General features: G+C 45.1%; 2 protein-coding genes across 3 annotated transcripts; both read left to right on the top strand.

Annotated features, from left to right (window-relative positions):
- Nucleotides 1-2,150: 2,150 nt before the first annotated feature.
- LOC120644003 (cytochrome P450 71A1-like) lies at nt 2,151-7,041 on the top strand. Of its 2 annotated transcripts, XM_039920532.1 has the most exons (3): nt 2,151-3,203; nt 6,169-6,539; nt 6,577-7,041. In XM_039920532.1, the coding sequence occupies exons 1-3, from the start codon at nt 2,256-2,258 to the stop codon at nt 6,659-6,661; spliced, it is 1,404 nt and encodes a 467-aa protein (XP_039776466.1). In that variant the 5' UTR covers nt 2,151-2,255; the 3' UTR covers nt 6,662-7,041. The 2 variants fall into 2 exon arrangements, with proteins under 2 accessions (XP_039776466.1, XP_039776465.1); XM_039920531.1 differs by having other exon boundaries at nt 6,169-7,041.
- A 6,684-nt stretch (nt 7,042-13,725) lies between these two features.
- LOC120645474 (uncharacterized mitochondrial protein AtMg00820-like) lies at nt 13,726-14,127 on the top strand. The gene has a single exon (XM_039922258.1). The coding sequence runs from the start codon at nt 13,726-13,728 to the stop codon at nt 14,125-14,127; it is 402 nt and encodes a 133-aa protein (XP_039778192.1).
- Nucleotides 14,128-14,554: the final 427 nt, after the last annotated feature.

Raw genomic sequence — 14,554 nt, 5'->3', positions numbered from 1 at the left:
AAGCTATGGACAGCACACCAACCCAAGCCATAGACGACAACACGTAAACCTGCATTTATTATTATAATGTGATTAATATAGATACTTGCTCCTTATTATCTTTTATTTTTAACTTATCATATAGCGTACTTGATGTTTGCACAAAGAGGTTGGTTTGTACACGATATGTTCCCATATATAAATACTATTTATATTTACGTGAGACTCCTAATTTTTTGATAAAATCTCCATGTACAACTCCTGCCGTGATCGCACGAGCTATTAATTGTCCGGGTTTTTTTATTGGGATTCAGATTGATTTGTTCGGATTCTGATTAGAATTTTAATTTTTTAATTGATTTGTTGAAATTCAGATTAGAATTTCGATTGACGGACTTACTAGAAATAATAGACATAGAGATACATACATGCGGTCCAAATACGCGGACGAAAAAGACCACCCAAAGACACCAACTTGTTCGCATCAAAGTGAAGCCACTGAGATAGTGAGACAAAAAGACCACAGTAAATCTGTCGCTCACCACTCTGCCGTTCATTGACAATCGGCATCAAGCTAGGGACAGCACACCAACCCAAGCCATAGACGACAACACGTAAACCTGCATTTATTATTATAATGTGATTAATATAGATACTTGCTCCTTATTATCTTTTATTTTTAACTTATCATATAGCGTACTTGATGTTTGCACAGAGAGGTTGGTTTGTACACGATATGTTCCCATATATAAATACTACTTATATTTACACGAGACTCCTAATTTTTTGATAAAATCTCCATGTACAACTCCTGCCATGATCGCACGAGCTATTAATTGTTCGTGTTTTTTTATTGGGATTCAGATTGATTTGTTCGGATTCTGGTTAGAATTTTGATTGATTTGTTGAAATTCAGATAAGAATTTCGATTGACGGACTTGCTAGAAATAATAGACATAGAGATACATACATGCGGTCCAAATACGCGGACGAAAAAGACCACCCAAAGACACCAACTTGTTCGCATCAAAGTGAAGCCACTGAGATAGTGAGACAAAAAGACCACAGTAAATCTGTCGCTCACCACTCTACCGTTCATTGACAATCGGCATCAAGCTATGGACAGCACACCAACCCAAGCCATAGACGACAACACGTAAACTTGCATTTATTATTATAATGTGATTAATATAGATACTTGCTCCTTATTATCTTTTATTTTTAACTTATCATATAGCGTACTTGATGTTTGCACAGAGAGGTTGGTTTGTACACGATATGTTCCCATATATAAATACTACTTATATTTACACGAGACTCCTAATTTTTTGATAAAATCTCCATGTACAACTCCTGCCGTGATCGTACGAGCTATTAATTGTTCGGGTTTTTTTATTGGGATTCAGATTGATTTGTTCGGATTCTGGTTAGAATTTTGATTGATTTGTTGAAATTCAGATTAGAATTTCGATTGACGGACTTGCTAGAAATAATAGACATAGAGATACATACATGCTGTCCAAATACGCGGACGAAAAAGACCACCCAAAGACACCAACTTGTTCGCATCAAAGTGAAGCCACTGAGATAGTGAGACAAAAAGACCACAGTAAATCTGTCGCTCACCACTCTGCCGTTCATTGACAATCGGCATCAAGCTATGGACAGCACACCAACCCAAGCCATAGACGACAACACGTAAACCTGCATTTATTATTATAATGTGATTAATATAGATACTTGCTCCTTATTATCTTTTATTTTTAACTTATCATATAGCGTACTTGATGTTTGCACAGAGAGGTTGATTTGTACACGATATGTTCCCATATATAAATACTACTTATATTTACACGAGACTCCTAATTTTTTGATAAAATCTCCATGTACAACTCCTGCCGTGATCGTACGAGCTATTAATTGTTCGGGTTTTTTTATTGGAATTCAGATTGATTTGTTCGGATTCTGGTTAGAATTTTGATTGATTTGTTGAAATTCAGATTAGAATTTCGATTGACGGACTTGCTAGAAATAATAGACATAGAGATATATACATGCTGTCCAAATACGCGGACGAAAAAGACCACCCAAAGACACCAACTTGTTCGCATCAAAGTGAAGCCACTGAGATAGTGAGACAAAAAGACCAAAGTAAATCTGTCGCTCACCACTCTGCCGTTCACTCCACGCTTGTTGGCTTGTGTAGATATGTTTGCCATTTTATTTGCACAAACACCGATCGAAAGGGGAACGAACGAAAAGTTTCCGCTGCAAGCATGGACCTCTCACCGTTTCTTGCACTGCTTCCCATCGCCCTTCTCTCCCTCGTGTTCTTCTTCTCCACCGGCAGAAAATCTACTCTCTCCCATGGAGGTGGACGGAGGAGCTTGCCACCCTCGCCGCCGGGCTTCCCTCTCGTCGGCCACCTGCCGCTTCTTGTCGGGTCGCTACCCCACCGGACGCTCCGGGTGATGGCCGGAACGCACGGCCCGGTCACGCTCCTGCGGCTCGGCCGCGTGCCCATCGTGGTGGCCTCCTCGGCGGCCGCGGCGCAGGAGGCCATGAAGACCCGAGACGTGGCCTTCGCGGGGCGATACCGCGGGCCGATGGTCGAGCGCCTTTTCTGTGGGCGTGACATGGCCTTCGCTCCCTACGGCGAGCACTGGCGCCAGGCGCGACGCGTCTGCGTGCTCCACCTTCTCAGCCAGCGCTGCGTGCTCTCCTTCCGCCGCGTTCGGCAGCAGGAGACCGCCGCCCTGCTCGACCGCGTCCGCGCCGCCGGTGTCGACGACGGCGCCGTGAACCTGAGCCATCTCCTCGTCGTCTACTCCAGCGTCGTCCTCCTGCGGGCCGCGTTCGGCAACGACGACTCCAGCCATGGGCTCGACGGAGAAGGGAAGGTTCTGAGGAAGTTGTTGGTCGACGTCGAGGAGCTGCTGGGCTTGGGCACGCTCGGCGAGGTCGTGCCGTGGCTGGCGTGGGTGGACTCGATGATGGGGGTGCATGCCAAGGCAACACGGACGTTTGATGCGCTGGATGGCTTCCTCGAGCGGGGCATCGCAGACCACCATGCGCGGCGCCGTGGAGGCCGGCGGGAGGGAGAAGGCGGCGACGGCAACGACGACAATCGCCGCAGCTTCGTGAGCGTGCTGCTGGATGCGAAGGAGGAGGAAGAGGCGGGAGGAATCCTGTTTGACACGGTAGCCGTCAAGGCCATCATCCTAGTACGTGTATACTCCCTCAGTCGCAAAAGAAAACAGTTTTAAATTTGAAACAAATCATACTTTATGTTCAGCCAAATTTATAAAAAAATAGCGTCAATGTTTTTCTCTAAATAAGTTTACTATAGAAATGTTTTTCATAATTAATCTTGATACTCCTTATTTGGTATCACAATTATTTACATTTTTCCATATACATTTGATTAAACTTCAAATCATTTTACTCCTCATATTGTCAGAGACAACATGCGACATTTTTCCATATACATTTTCAGGGAAAAATTGCACAAGCTGTACTTTAATTCAATTCATTTTCCCAAGTTATCCCTAATAATACAAAATCATATTGCTCCACGTGTTTGAAAATACATCTTTTAATTTACACCTTTCTAATTAAAATACAAAATCATATTTATCGAGTGTTCGAAGCCGGAAGCCCTACTATTTTTTTATGATCACACCATCTGGATCTTTGTTCAAATCCAACCAATTTGCGAAGGCGTGTTCTCTTAAGAAAAATATCCACCCAACTCGCAGAGCACCTGAAGGCGTGTTCTCTAAGTAAAAAAATCCACCTAACTCAATTTTTTAGAAGGACGGCAAAAGCTTTGCCGTGATATTATTAGACGAGGGAAAAGAGAAATAAAAGTTTTACAAAAAGGTCTACTAGGCGAAGCCAGGACACAAGTTCACCGGAGTCCTATCCGTCAAACAATGATTTCCATTGCATTTTACAAAATTCATTGGGGTCGGCGGACCCCCGTGACAAGCTGCAGCTCCGCCCGACCACAAACACTAACGACTACTACTAAGGTACTACAGCGGCACACCGGCGTTTTGGCTAAAACGGAAATAGAAAACATTGAAAATACAGAAGAACAAAAGGGAACCACTCTGAAAATTCCCACTGTCGTCTACTCTCATCGTTCTTGTCCTCTTGCCGTCGTTCTTGTTGCAAGTTGATATTGCTGTATATCATCATTACAGAGGAGAGCTACTTGACATTGCTGTAAACTTTTCTGCCGGAAAGTTTCTCTGTTCCTTTCCTTCCATATGTTCCACCAGAAGTAGATCACCATTCCGTCGAACTTTTCCTTTTGATCTTTACCAAATTTTGTCCGACACTTCCGCCAGCCATGTAACGATCCTGTCACCGACCCAGAATCAAGCACCGAGAGGTCCAGCCCAGCCATTGTTTCACAAATGACCACACTCTTGCTTTTAGTATTGACAGTCTTTGCAAAGGTGTAAAGGTGGGCGTCTCGGGTCAACACCATAAAGTTTGCAAAAAGCAGCATCTATTATCTTATTATTTGGCCAACAAATGGAGTCACCACGTTCCCTCTCAAGGTCTAAAAATTCTCACATTAATCGGAGAAAAACAGAAAGATAAAAAATGGACTCACCATGTTCCCTCTCAAGGTCTAAAAATTTCCACATTAATCGGAGAAAAATAGAAAGATAAAAATTACCCACCACTGCCATTACGATAAAAATTAGCCTAAAATACCCCTATGCCTAATTAAAAATCACCCACCAATGTCATTATGAAAAATTAAATATAAAATACCATTTAGCTATGTATCAATTATAAATATATACTATTAATAAAAACTAAGGCTAACAACAATCAATCAAAATAAAATGAAAATAAGAAAAGTTATCTACATAATATTATTAAAGCTCAACAAATTAAATTGTTATTATAGGTAGATCATAGTTCACTTGTTTTAATCAACAATAAGACATAATTTACGATAATGAACAGGATGATGTATGGTAAAAAATAGTATAACCTTTAATAAGAATACAACGACATGTAATTTTTTGAATTTTTAATATTAGCCGCACAAATGTGCAGACTATACGCCTAGTTATTTAGATTCTGCTAGTCGGATACCGTCTACCTGTTCCCATAGCATAACATATTCCTTTATTTCCTGAGTTGTTTGGAGGGCTAGGATGTGAGAAATCCATCGGTTATCTTGCAATATATGCTTTTTTTTAGAAACACAGTACAGAGGCACACAACCTAAATCCTAGAAAATTCGCTCCCAGAGGGAGTCGAACTCAGGACCTCAGGTGCTACTGAGACTCTTGTAACCACTACGCTACATGCCCTTTATGAACTGAGAATTCTTCCTTTTTGATTTGATGAATAGTGTCGATCCTATTCCCTTAGGACAACTAATAACTCAATTCATAAATAAACTTGGGGCAAACTTGACCTCCGCGTGTGGTGGGCCCACTGATACAAATGGGAGAGGGAAGAAATTACTATTTTTATGCCCATCTATCACTCACCTCATGTGAGAGTAGATTTTTGAGAAACTTCGTTCGTGGAGCTATCTAAAAACACTCATTTATAAATAAAATGGCTCCTGAAGTATTATAAAAGTAAACAACATGTCTATATAGAAAGCCAGACTTAATGGAGGACGACAATGCGACCAGACAAGTATTATTTGCGTACTTAGAGCAGGTAAAACAATGATTTTATTGCTAAGTTAGTCAGTATTTTTACTAATGTCGATGGGAGATAGAGGGAGAGAGATGAGAGCTTATCCTAATGCATGCAATAAGTTGAACATGGAAACCTACTATGCAGTAGTGGGTCTAGATAACAAGTGGATGTGAGGAGAAATAAAAAAAATTGACACATGGGTAAATATTATGAGAAAATTTACAATGATTGAAAAAATAGAAGTCGTCCATCTGATAAAATCATACGGTGGTGAAGGTAGGAAGTACCTAGAGTAAAGTATCTGATACTTACAAAATGTGGGACCAAGTACCAAAAAATGGGACTGGATACTAATTTAATTTAATTTTTGTAAATACTTTCCATAGATCAACGGCTAGAAAAAAATATAATACAGTAATAAAAACCTTTTATAGATAAATAAAATGCTGGTTTGCTCTATGAGCATTGACTATATATAGTGACATATATACGTGTACGGTGCAGGATATGTTCCTAGCCGGCTCGTCTACGACCGCCTCCATTGTGGAATGGGCAATGGCGGAGCTCATCAACCATCCAGATGAGATGCGCAAGCTCCAAGAGGAGATACGCACCACCATCCATGGCGGCGGTGACAACCAGCAAATCACCGAGGACCACCTCGGCAAGCTGCGCCGCCTCAAGCCGGTGCTCAAGGAGACGCTCCGTCTGCACATGCCGTCGCCGCTCGTGCTGCGGGAGACGGTCGAGGACACCGAGCTGCTCGGCTACCACGTTCCGGCACGCACCCGTGTCATCATCGACGTCGGGGCCATCGCACGGGACCCCGCCACCTGGGAGCGCGCCGAGGAGTTCCTGCCGGAGCGGTGGTTTGGGGACGATGGCGGGCCGCTGGCGGCGGCGGCGGGGCAGGACTTCACATTCTTGCCGTTCGGTGGCGGGCGGAGAGGGTGCCCTGGTGCTGGGTTTGGCATGGCGAGCGTCGACCTGGTGCTGACGAGCCTGCTGTGCCACTTCGACTGGGAGCTACCGGCCGGTGGGGCGTCCACGGTCGACATGGATGAGGTGGGGGGATTGGCCGTGCGGTTGAAGAAACCTCTGTGTCTGGTCGCTAAGCCATGGTCTCCTCAGTAAGATCCATCATGGTGTCGGTGTCGTCTATATATCCTACTACTCATATTCATCAGGAAATTAAATAAAGATCTTAATATATTATCCGCAAGGGCCACGTGTCCTTCACTGGTATCTTATACATTCATGGTAAACAGCAAAATGTAGAGTTTGGATGCATGACTTACATTATTACATATAAGCATCCATGTAATAAGTACTTTATATTGGCTATATATATTATTCTCCTCTATTAAGTATTAGTAATATATATTTGCTTTATATATATATATATATATATATATATATATATATATATATATATATATATATATATATATTGACAGAGGTTTCGAAAAAATATTGTACACACTATTATCTTCTTATCCATGTTGCTTTTAGTTACGGCATCTCAAAATTTCAAGTGCCTGAACTTTAGAGCTGCTTTAGGCGGCGTGTGTGAATGCTGTCGTCGTCTGCCGGTGACCAAGAAGTGGAGTTGGTGACAGAGGTGTGCAAAAACCAAGCAATTGATGTGTTTGGGGTAAGGGTGGCAGACACAGCAGTGTGTGTAACTGTGTAAGAGCCATCAAGTACCATAAGACAAGATGGTTGAGCACGAGTAGAAGATAATGCAAGCGGGAAAGAAGAGCTGATGATCGATTTATGGAGAAAGAAGAAGATGACGATGGTACCGTTGGATCTTGATTTAAGGTCCACGAAAGGTGCCCAAAAAAAAACTCGTACTTTCCTCGGATTCGGCGACATGCTTATAGCATGTCACAACGTGACATGGTGTCAATCTGGGTCGTTGAAAGAGAATCCTAGGGCTGCTGGGCATCCGGCTGCTTTCATCCGACGGGACCGCGCCCAATCCCGCACGTGCCATTCCGTTTTGACGCCGCTCCTGTCAATCTCGCAATCGCTGCTCGCCACCCGCGCCGCTCGCCCGAATAGATGACCGGAGAGGCCGGCCCCGCCGCTGGGGACTGCTGGGAGCCGAGTCGCCGCCGTGGGAAGCCGCTGGGCCCGTCGCCGCGAGTGGGAGGTGGGCCGCCGGCCGCCACGCACGTGGAGGCGGCACCCCTGCCCTGCCGCCGCCACCGAGGCCGGCAGGCGCGTGGAGGCCAGCGGCCACGCCGGCGCTGCCGCCGCAAGCGCAGAGGAAGGAGACGTCGCCAGTTGAATGCCTCCCAGCCGCAGCAGCCAATGTAAATGTGCGTTCCTCACCGCTGGTCGACCACAACCCGTCGATGAAATTGAGCAGCCCAGACAGAGTAATGCGGAGAGTAATGTGCATAGTCACAGGATTCGGGGTCGATGCCTCGTCCCTCGACCCGGGAACGTCGTTCCGATTCGAGGGTCGGGGTCGAAGAGGGTCAGCGTCCCATTCAAGGTTGGATCGTGTCCCGGATTGAAAGGGGTCGCAGTCCCATTGCTAGTAGATTTAATTGGGATAAGGAGGTTAAGGACAGTGGATTGGTGTGGTTTTTGTTAGACAATGAGCTGAGTACGTGTAGCATGGTCCAAATGTACTCTTTCATATGTTTCTTATATGCTTGTGCAGATTATTTTCTTCATTAGTAGCACATATATAGTTTTTGTCTTTATCGACCCGAAGATATCGACCCCGATGAATCAGGGTCGCGTCCCACATAATAATTTATCGTTCCATAGATGTATACCCCCTTCGTACCACAATTTTATAAAATGACGACCCTCGACCCTCGACCCCGTTCCTCGACCCAGTCGACCCAGGAACTTTGTGACTATGGTAATGTGGCGGCGTTGTGTAGCAATTCTCCCATGTTAGCAATTCAGTTGAGGTTCAAAAGAATGCCGAATCATGATTATTTGATCGTACACATCGATTACCTCTGAGTAACCTGATCCATAGTATGCATATGGATCACATTCATCTTTCTCTTTTCTCGAATCTTCCCTCGACGTGGTGCTGAAGCAGCAATCGATGTGTCAAAGTGGCTAGTTACGCACACTTGGGTTTGTGGATAGATCAGGATGCCGTTGGCCTCTGTCCGGGTCATGCGCCCTCATCCCGCACTCTCGTCAGTCACGATCCGCTGTAGACGGGAATCGTTGGCGCACGATTGAGCTGCATCAGCTGTATATATGTACACTGCTGAGTTCAATACATTTTTTGTGCGTTGCATCACAATCTCTTTCATGGTATCATTCACCTCAAGATCCTAAATTTTTCCGCTGCTTACCCTAACCTCCCTGTGTAACGCCCCTAAACACGCCTTAACCAGAATGCCACCAAAACAACATATATCAAGCCAAAAAGAATTTTTGGCAGCATCTCCCTTGTTTTGAGTTTAAGCGGAAGCAGCACCATAACATGATATATGATTAAACAAGCACACTAGCGAGATAAACATCCTAGAGAGTAGATAACACCACCGGAGTCTGAGAACAACTAACATGATCCACAAGTCTAGAGTTTTAGTCTAAACAAATTCTAACACTTCTTATATTACAACATAAGTTAAACTCGACAAAGGTGTGAAAAAGTGACGTGAGCTGCTATTTCCCACCCCCTTCATGCAAAAGCCACTCGAGTACCTAGAAAGATAAAAAGAGTGTGAGATGCGAGATTTCAGCAAGTAAACTGCTTTAACAAGCTATTTAAGCTACAAATTCATTAAGCATCGTTTTAAAATTTCCATTGCCGGTGATCCAAAGAGGAACAATAAAGTATATCGAATCAGATAATATAATCGCATAAACGATGAGATTAACCACCACCAGTCCTTAGTTAGGTATCACTTCTTTCCAATATCTCCCAAAGTCATACTCCAAGGCATACACCTCACATCCCAAAAACATAATACCAATGCAATGCCATGTCTCCTGCCTTCATACCCAACAAGGTATGAAGCTGCATCGTTATGCCCAATAAACGATGCTGTACTGGTACGGTCGGAACCATAGGTTCGCGACATAACTCCATATGCCAATGCAATGAATGAGATGCAATGCAAATGCCATATAAAGAAAAAGGTAAACTGTATATATCTCCATACGCATCTCTCTTGGTAGAGAACAACCATCATCCCATTCCACCACCAAAGACATCAAGCCATAGATAAAGAATCATAGATTTTCCATCGAATCCGTAGAGATGATATAACATACTAATTAAATAAAGTCAAAATATGATATTGTATAAATTGTGCTTCTGAATTTTTAATGTGGAGGTAGAGTAAATAACAAGTTAAAGCTCATAGCAAACCACCGCTACGTTTACTTGCCTCCAACGAAGAGATGACCGCTTTAGGCGCGATCCGAGGCACTACCACCTGTTTGATAAAGCAAGATCAGACAACAACTCATACCAACAAGCATTCAAATAAATATAGCGCTCCTACGCCCCTCCCTCCCAAACCATCGTCCAACCCAAACATCGAAAATGTCACAAGGCAAATGCAGCACTGCTGCTTCACATTTTTGTATCTTTTAATTTACAAATGGTATGACTGAAAACGAGCACACTTTAGAAAGCCAAGGGAGGGATCTACAACTCTGTACAGGTGCTACATTTTTAATATGACATCAATAGGGGTCAAACTGCAGCTAAAAGTGAAGAACATGATCTGTTTGAAATTCTTGGCAGCAGCATACAAAAATTCATATCTCCCAAACCAATTGTCTAAAAATTCTCAAATTGTTACAGCATGTACATCTTTGGCCAACCTACAACTTTGTTATTATGGGTTTCCACGAATTCCATAGATAAGGTCGGCTAAAACACCTCTGAACAGATACTGTCCAAATCTGGACAATCAGGGACAGCGCCCAAACAACAATCAATAACTGATGATATACTCCACCAAAAAATGTGGAATTTTTACAGAAGCTAGATTCCATAAACCTCTACAAATTTTGTATAATCCACCTTTGGAGGAAAATTCGTTTAGGTTGCTAAAACTATAAGGACAGCAGCACTGCCCGAGCTACCGAACAGCAGAAATCAGATCGGCCTTCAAACCGTGTTTCCCCCCACTAATCCACTAATCCTCACGACCAAGAACCATCTAAAAACATCAATTAGCAGGGCTAAAAATGGATTCACCTCACCCTGGTCGTTCCTCAAACCTAGGGCTGCGGGGTTGGGATGGGGAAGAGCAAGTCCACTCCAAACATGCACCACATCTTGATCCTCTCCTCCTCCTTAATCCCTTTTTCTCCTCTCCCCTTGCTTATTGCTTCTGTGGAGGAGGTTCTAGAGAGGGAAAAGGGTGCTCTGGAGAGGGAGAGAGACGTTAGGGGGAGAAGCTCGAGCAGGAGAGGAGGGATGGCGTTTGGGGGGGGGGGGCGCTCGGTCTCCCTAGGGTTATGAGGAAGAGGGTTTGGACTTGGGCCAAGAAGTAGTCTGGTTGGATGGCTCTTAGCCCAATTTGGTTTGGACCTCTATTAAAGTTTTTTTTCTCTTCAAAATATTTTGGTATTACATTCTCCCCACCTTTAAGGAATTCGTCCCCGAATTCTATCATACCACGACCATGTTATTGCACAAAGTACAACTTAGGCATAAATGTGGATAATCCTTGCGCATTTGCTCCTCGAGCTCCCAAGTAGCTTCTCGCTCTGACTGATTAGCCCAGAGAACCTTGACATACTTGATAGTTCTCTTCTCATAACTCGCTCTGAAGAGTCCAATATGCGCACTGGGTTACATTCCACAATTAGATTTGGCTCCACAACAATTGGCTCTAAATCAATCTTGTGCTCCGGGTCCCTCAAATATTTCCTTAGCATAGATACATGAAAGACATTGTGCACACCCTTCAATGATTCTGGCAACTGCAAATGATAGGCCAAACTACCAACACGAGCTATGATAACAAACAGGCCAATATATCATGGGCTAAGCTTTCCAGTTGTACCAAACCTCACAACCCCTTTGGTTGGTGATACTCTAAAGAGTACATGGTCCCCCACTACAAACTCTAGATCTCGCCTCCTAACATCAGAGTAGCTCTTCTGTCGACTCTGAGCAGCCATTAGATTCTGTCGTATCTCTCGTACCTTTTCAGACGTCTCCCGTACCCAATCTGGCCCAGTCAAAGACCGCTCACCCAAAGTTTCCCAACATATTGGAGAAATACACCTCCTACCATATAAAGCCTCAAATGGAGCCATCTTTATACTAACTTGATAGCTATTATTATAAGCAAACTCTGCTAAGGATAGATGATCTCCCAACTACCTTTCCAAGAAAGAACACAAGCACGAAGCATATCCTCTATTGTCTGAATAGTCCGCTCTGACTGACCATCTGTCTGAGGGTGAAAAGTAGTGCTAAGAGTCAAATTTGTGCCCAATGCACTATGCAAGCTCTGCCAAAATTTAGACACAAACTTGGGATCTCGATCAGAAACAATTGACTTTGGGACTCCATGAAGCCTTGGCACTTCTTTCAAGTATAAAGGAACCAAATCCAATGCTGAACTAGTTGTCTTCATTGGAATGAAATGTGCACACTTAGTGAGCCTGTCAACTATAACCCATATAGCATCCTTTCCTCGAGGTGAGCCAGGTAACCCAACCACAAAGTCCATGGTAATATGTTCCCATTAACACTCTGGGATATCTAGAGGCTTCAATAAACCCGCAGGCTTCTTGTGCTCTGCCTTAACTTGCTGACAAACCCCACAAGATGCCACATACTTGGCAACATCAACTTTCATCCTCTTCCACAAAACACTTTTCTTTAAATCTCGATACATCTTGGTCTCACCAGGGTGAACTGTGTAAGGAGTTCGATGCGCCTCCCTAAGGATGTCCACCTTTACGTCTGACTTTTGTGGCACACAAATCCGCCCTCTAAAACGTATAACTCTGTGTTCATCCATGCTGAACTGTCGTGGTCTACCCTCAGAGATTCTCTTTCGAACTTCCTGAAGCAAGCGATCATGCTTCTGAGCCTCATACACACGTTCGAGTAGGGAAGACTGAACGATCATTTGAGTTTCTTGACGTGCTACACCCATAAAGCAAAAGTTAATACCCATATGATCCAAATCTGAAATTAAAGACATTGCTATCTTGGGAACTCCTGTCCTACTAAGTGCATCGGCCACCACATTCGCCTTTCCTGGATGGTATTGAATGGTCAAATCATAATCCTTTATCAACTCTAACCATCAACGTTGCCTCAAATTCAACTCCTTTTCGGTGAAAATATATTTGAGGCTCCGATGATCAGTAAAGATATCACATGATTCACCATAAAGATAATATATGCGTACCATGCTCCTACACGCCGCCATGCCTCTAGCCTTCTGGCCGGACGCCTTGAGCACTGCTACCTATCTCCTAAACCGGCGACCATGCATACCTTGCAATCACGTCACACCCTTCTTTCTCCTATTCGGCTCTGCGCCTGATTACTCGCACCTTCGCATTTTTGGCTGTCTATGTTTTCCGAACACCACGGCCACCACGCCACACAAATTGCTCCCCGCTCAGTTCCATGCGTGTTCCTCGGCTATCCGGATAACACAAAGGGATACCGGTGCTATGATCCAATCACTCACCGCGTACTAATGTCACGGCACGTTGTGTTCGACGAGTGCGCGTTCCCATTTCGACAGGTACCCCCAACGCCAGCATCTGCTTTGCCTGCGCCACCTAGGCCCCGTCGTGGTGCACCCAACACAACGCCAGCCAGCAGGCTCCACACCGCCCTCTTCCTTGCAAGCTTCTCTGTCGGGTTCTGAGCCACCCACGGCCCCGTCTGCGTCGCCTCCACTTGCCTCGCCGGGTCATGCACAACCCGCGGCCGCGTCTGCATAACCAGCTCCGTCGGGTCCTGCGCCACCCACAGCCACGTCTGCGCCACCGTCACCTCCTCCGCAGGGTCCGGAGCCACCCGCAGCCTGCAGAATGGCGCTGCAACCGCCATTGGCGTCCTCTTTGACACCTGATATGCCGCTGGGGCACCCGATGATCACTTGCGGAAAGGCCGGCATTGTCCGGTCAAACCCGCGCTACGCCAACCTCTCCTCTGCTAATGATGTGCCCACCTCGGTGCGTGCTGCACTGTGTGATCCGGCATGGTTTCAAGCCATGCACGATGAGTACAGTGCCCTTCAAGCCAATGGCACCTGGGAGCTTGTACCACGACCCTGTGGCGCTCATGTGATCACCGGTGAATGGATCTTCAAAAATAAATTTCATGAAGATGGCAGTCTCGAGCGCTGCAAGGCCCGATGGGTTGTCCGCGACTTCTCTCAATGCCTGGGACTCAACTTCGACCAGACATTCTCCCCCGTGGTCAAGCTGGCGACTATATGCACCGTTCTTCATCTGGCTGTTGCGCCCAACTAGCCTGTGCACCAATTAGACGTCAAAAATGCCTTCCTCCATGGCGACTTGACGGAGTAGGTGTACTGCCACTAGCTGGCCAGATTTGTTGATCCGGCGCAACCCGATGTTGTGTGCCTCCTGCGCAAGTCCTTATATGGATTCAAGCAGGCCCACGTGCATGGTTCCATCGCTTCGGACACATCTTCACCGACTCGGCTTCGTCTCCTCCAAGTCCGACAACTCACTCTTTCTCCTGCGCCGCGGCAGTGATGAGGCTCATCTCCTGCTCTATGTTGATGACATCATCCTCATCGCCTCGTCTACACGTCTACTTCATCACATCATCAATCAGCTGCGCGCTGAGTTCGCGATGAAGGGCTTGGGCCCCGTGCACTTCTTCCTCAGCATCCAAGTGTGCCGCACAGCTGCTGGGTTCTTCTTTGTTGCA

This window comes from Panicum virgatum, chromosome 8K (assembly GCF_016808335.1).
Source record: "Panicum virgatum strain AP13 chromosome 8K, P.virgatum_v5, whole genome shotgun sequence".
Taxonomy (NCBI): Eukaryota; Viridiplantae; Streptophyta; class Magnoliopsida; order Poales; family Poaceae; genus Panicum; species Panicum virgatum.
The sequence above is the reverse complement of the archived record's forward strand: the minus strand, read 5'-3'. Positions and strand labels throughout refer to the sequence as shown.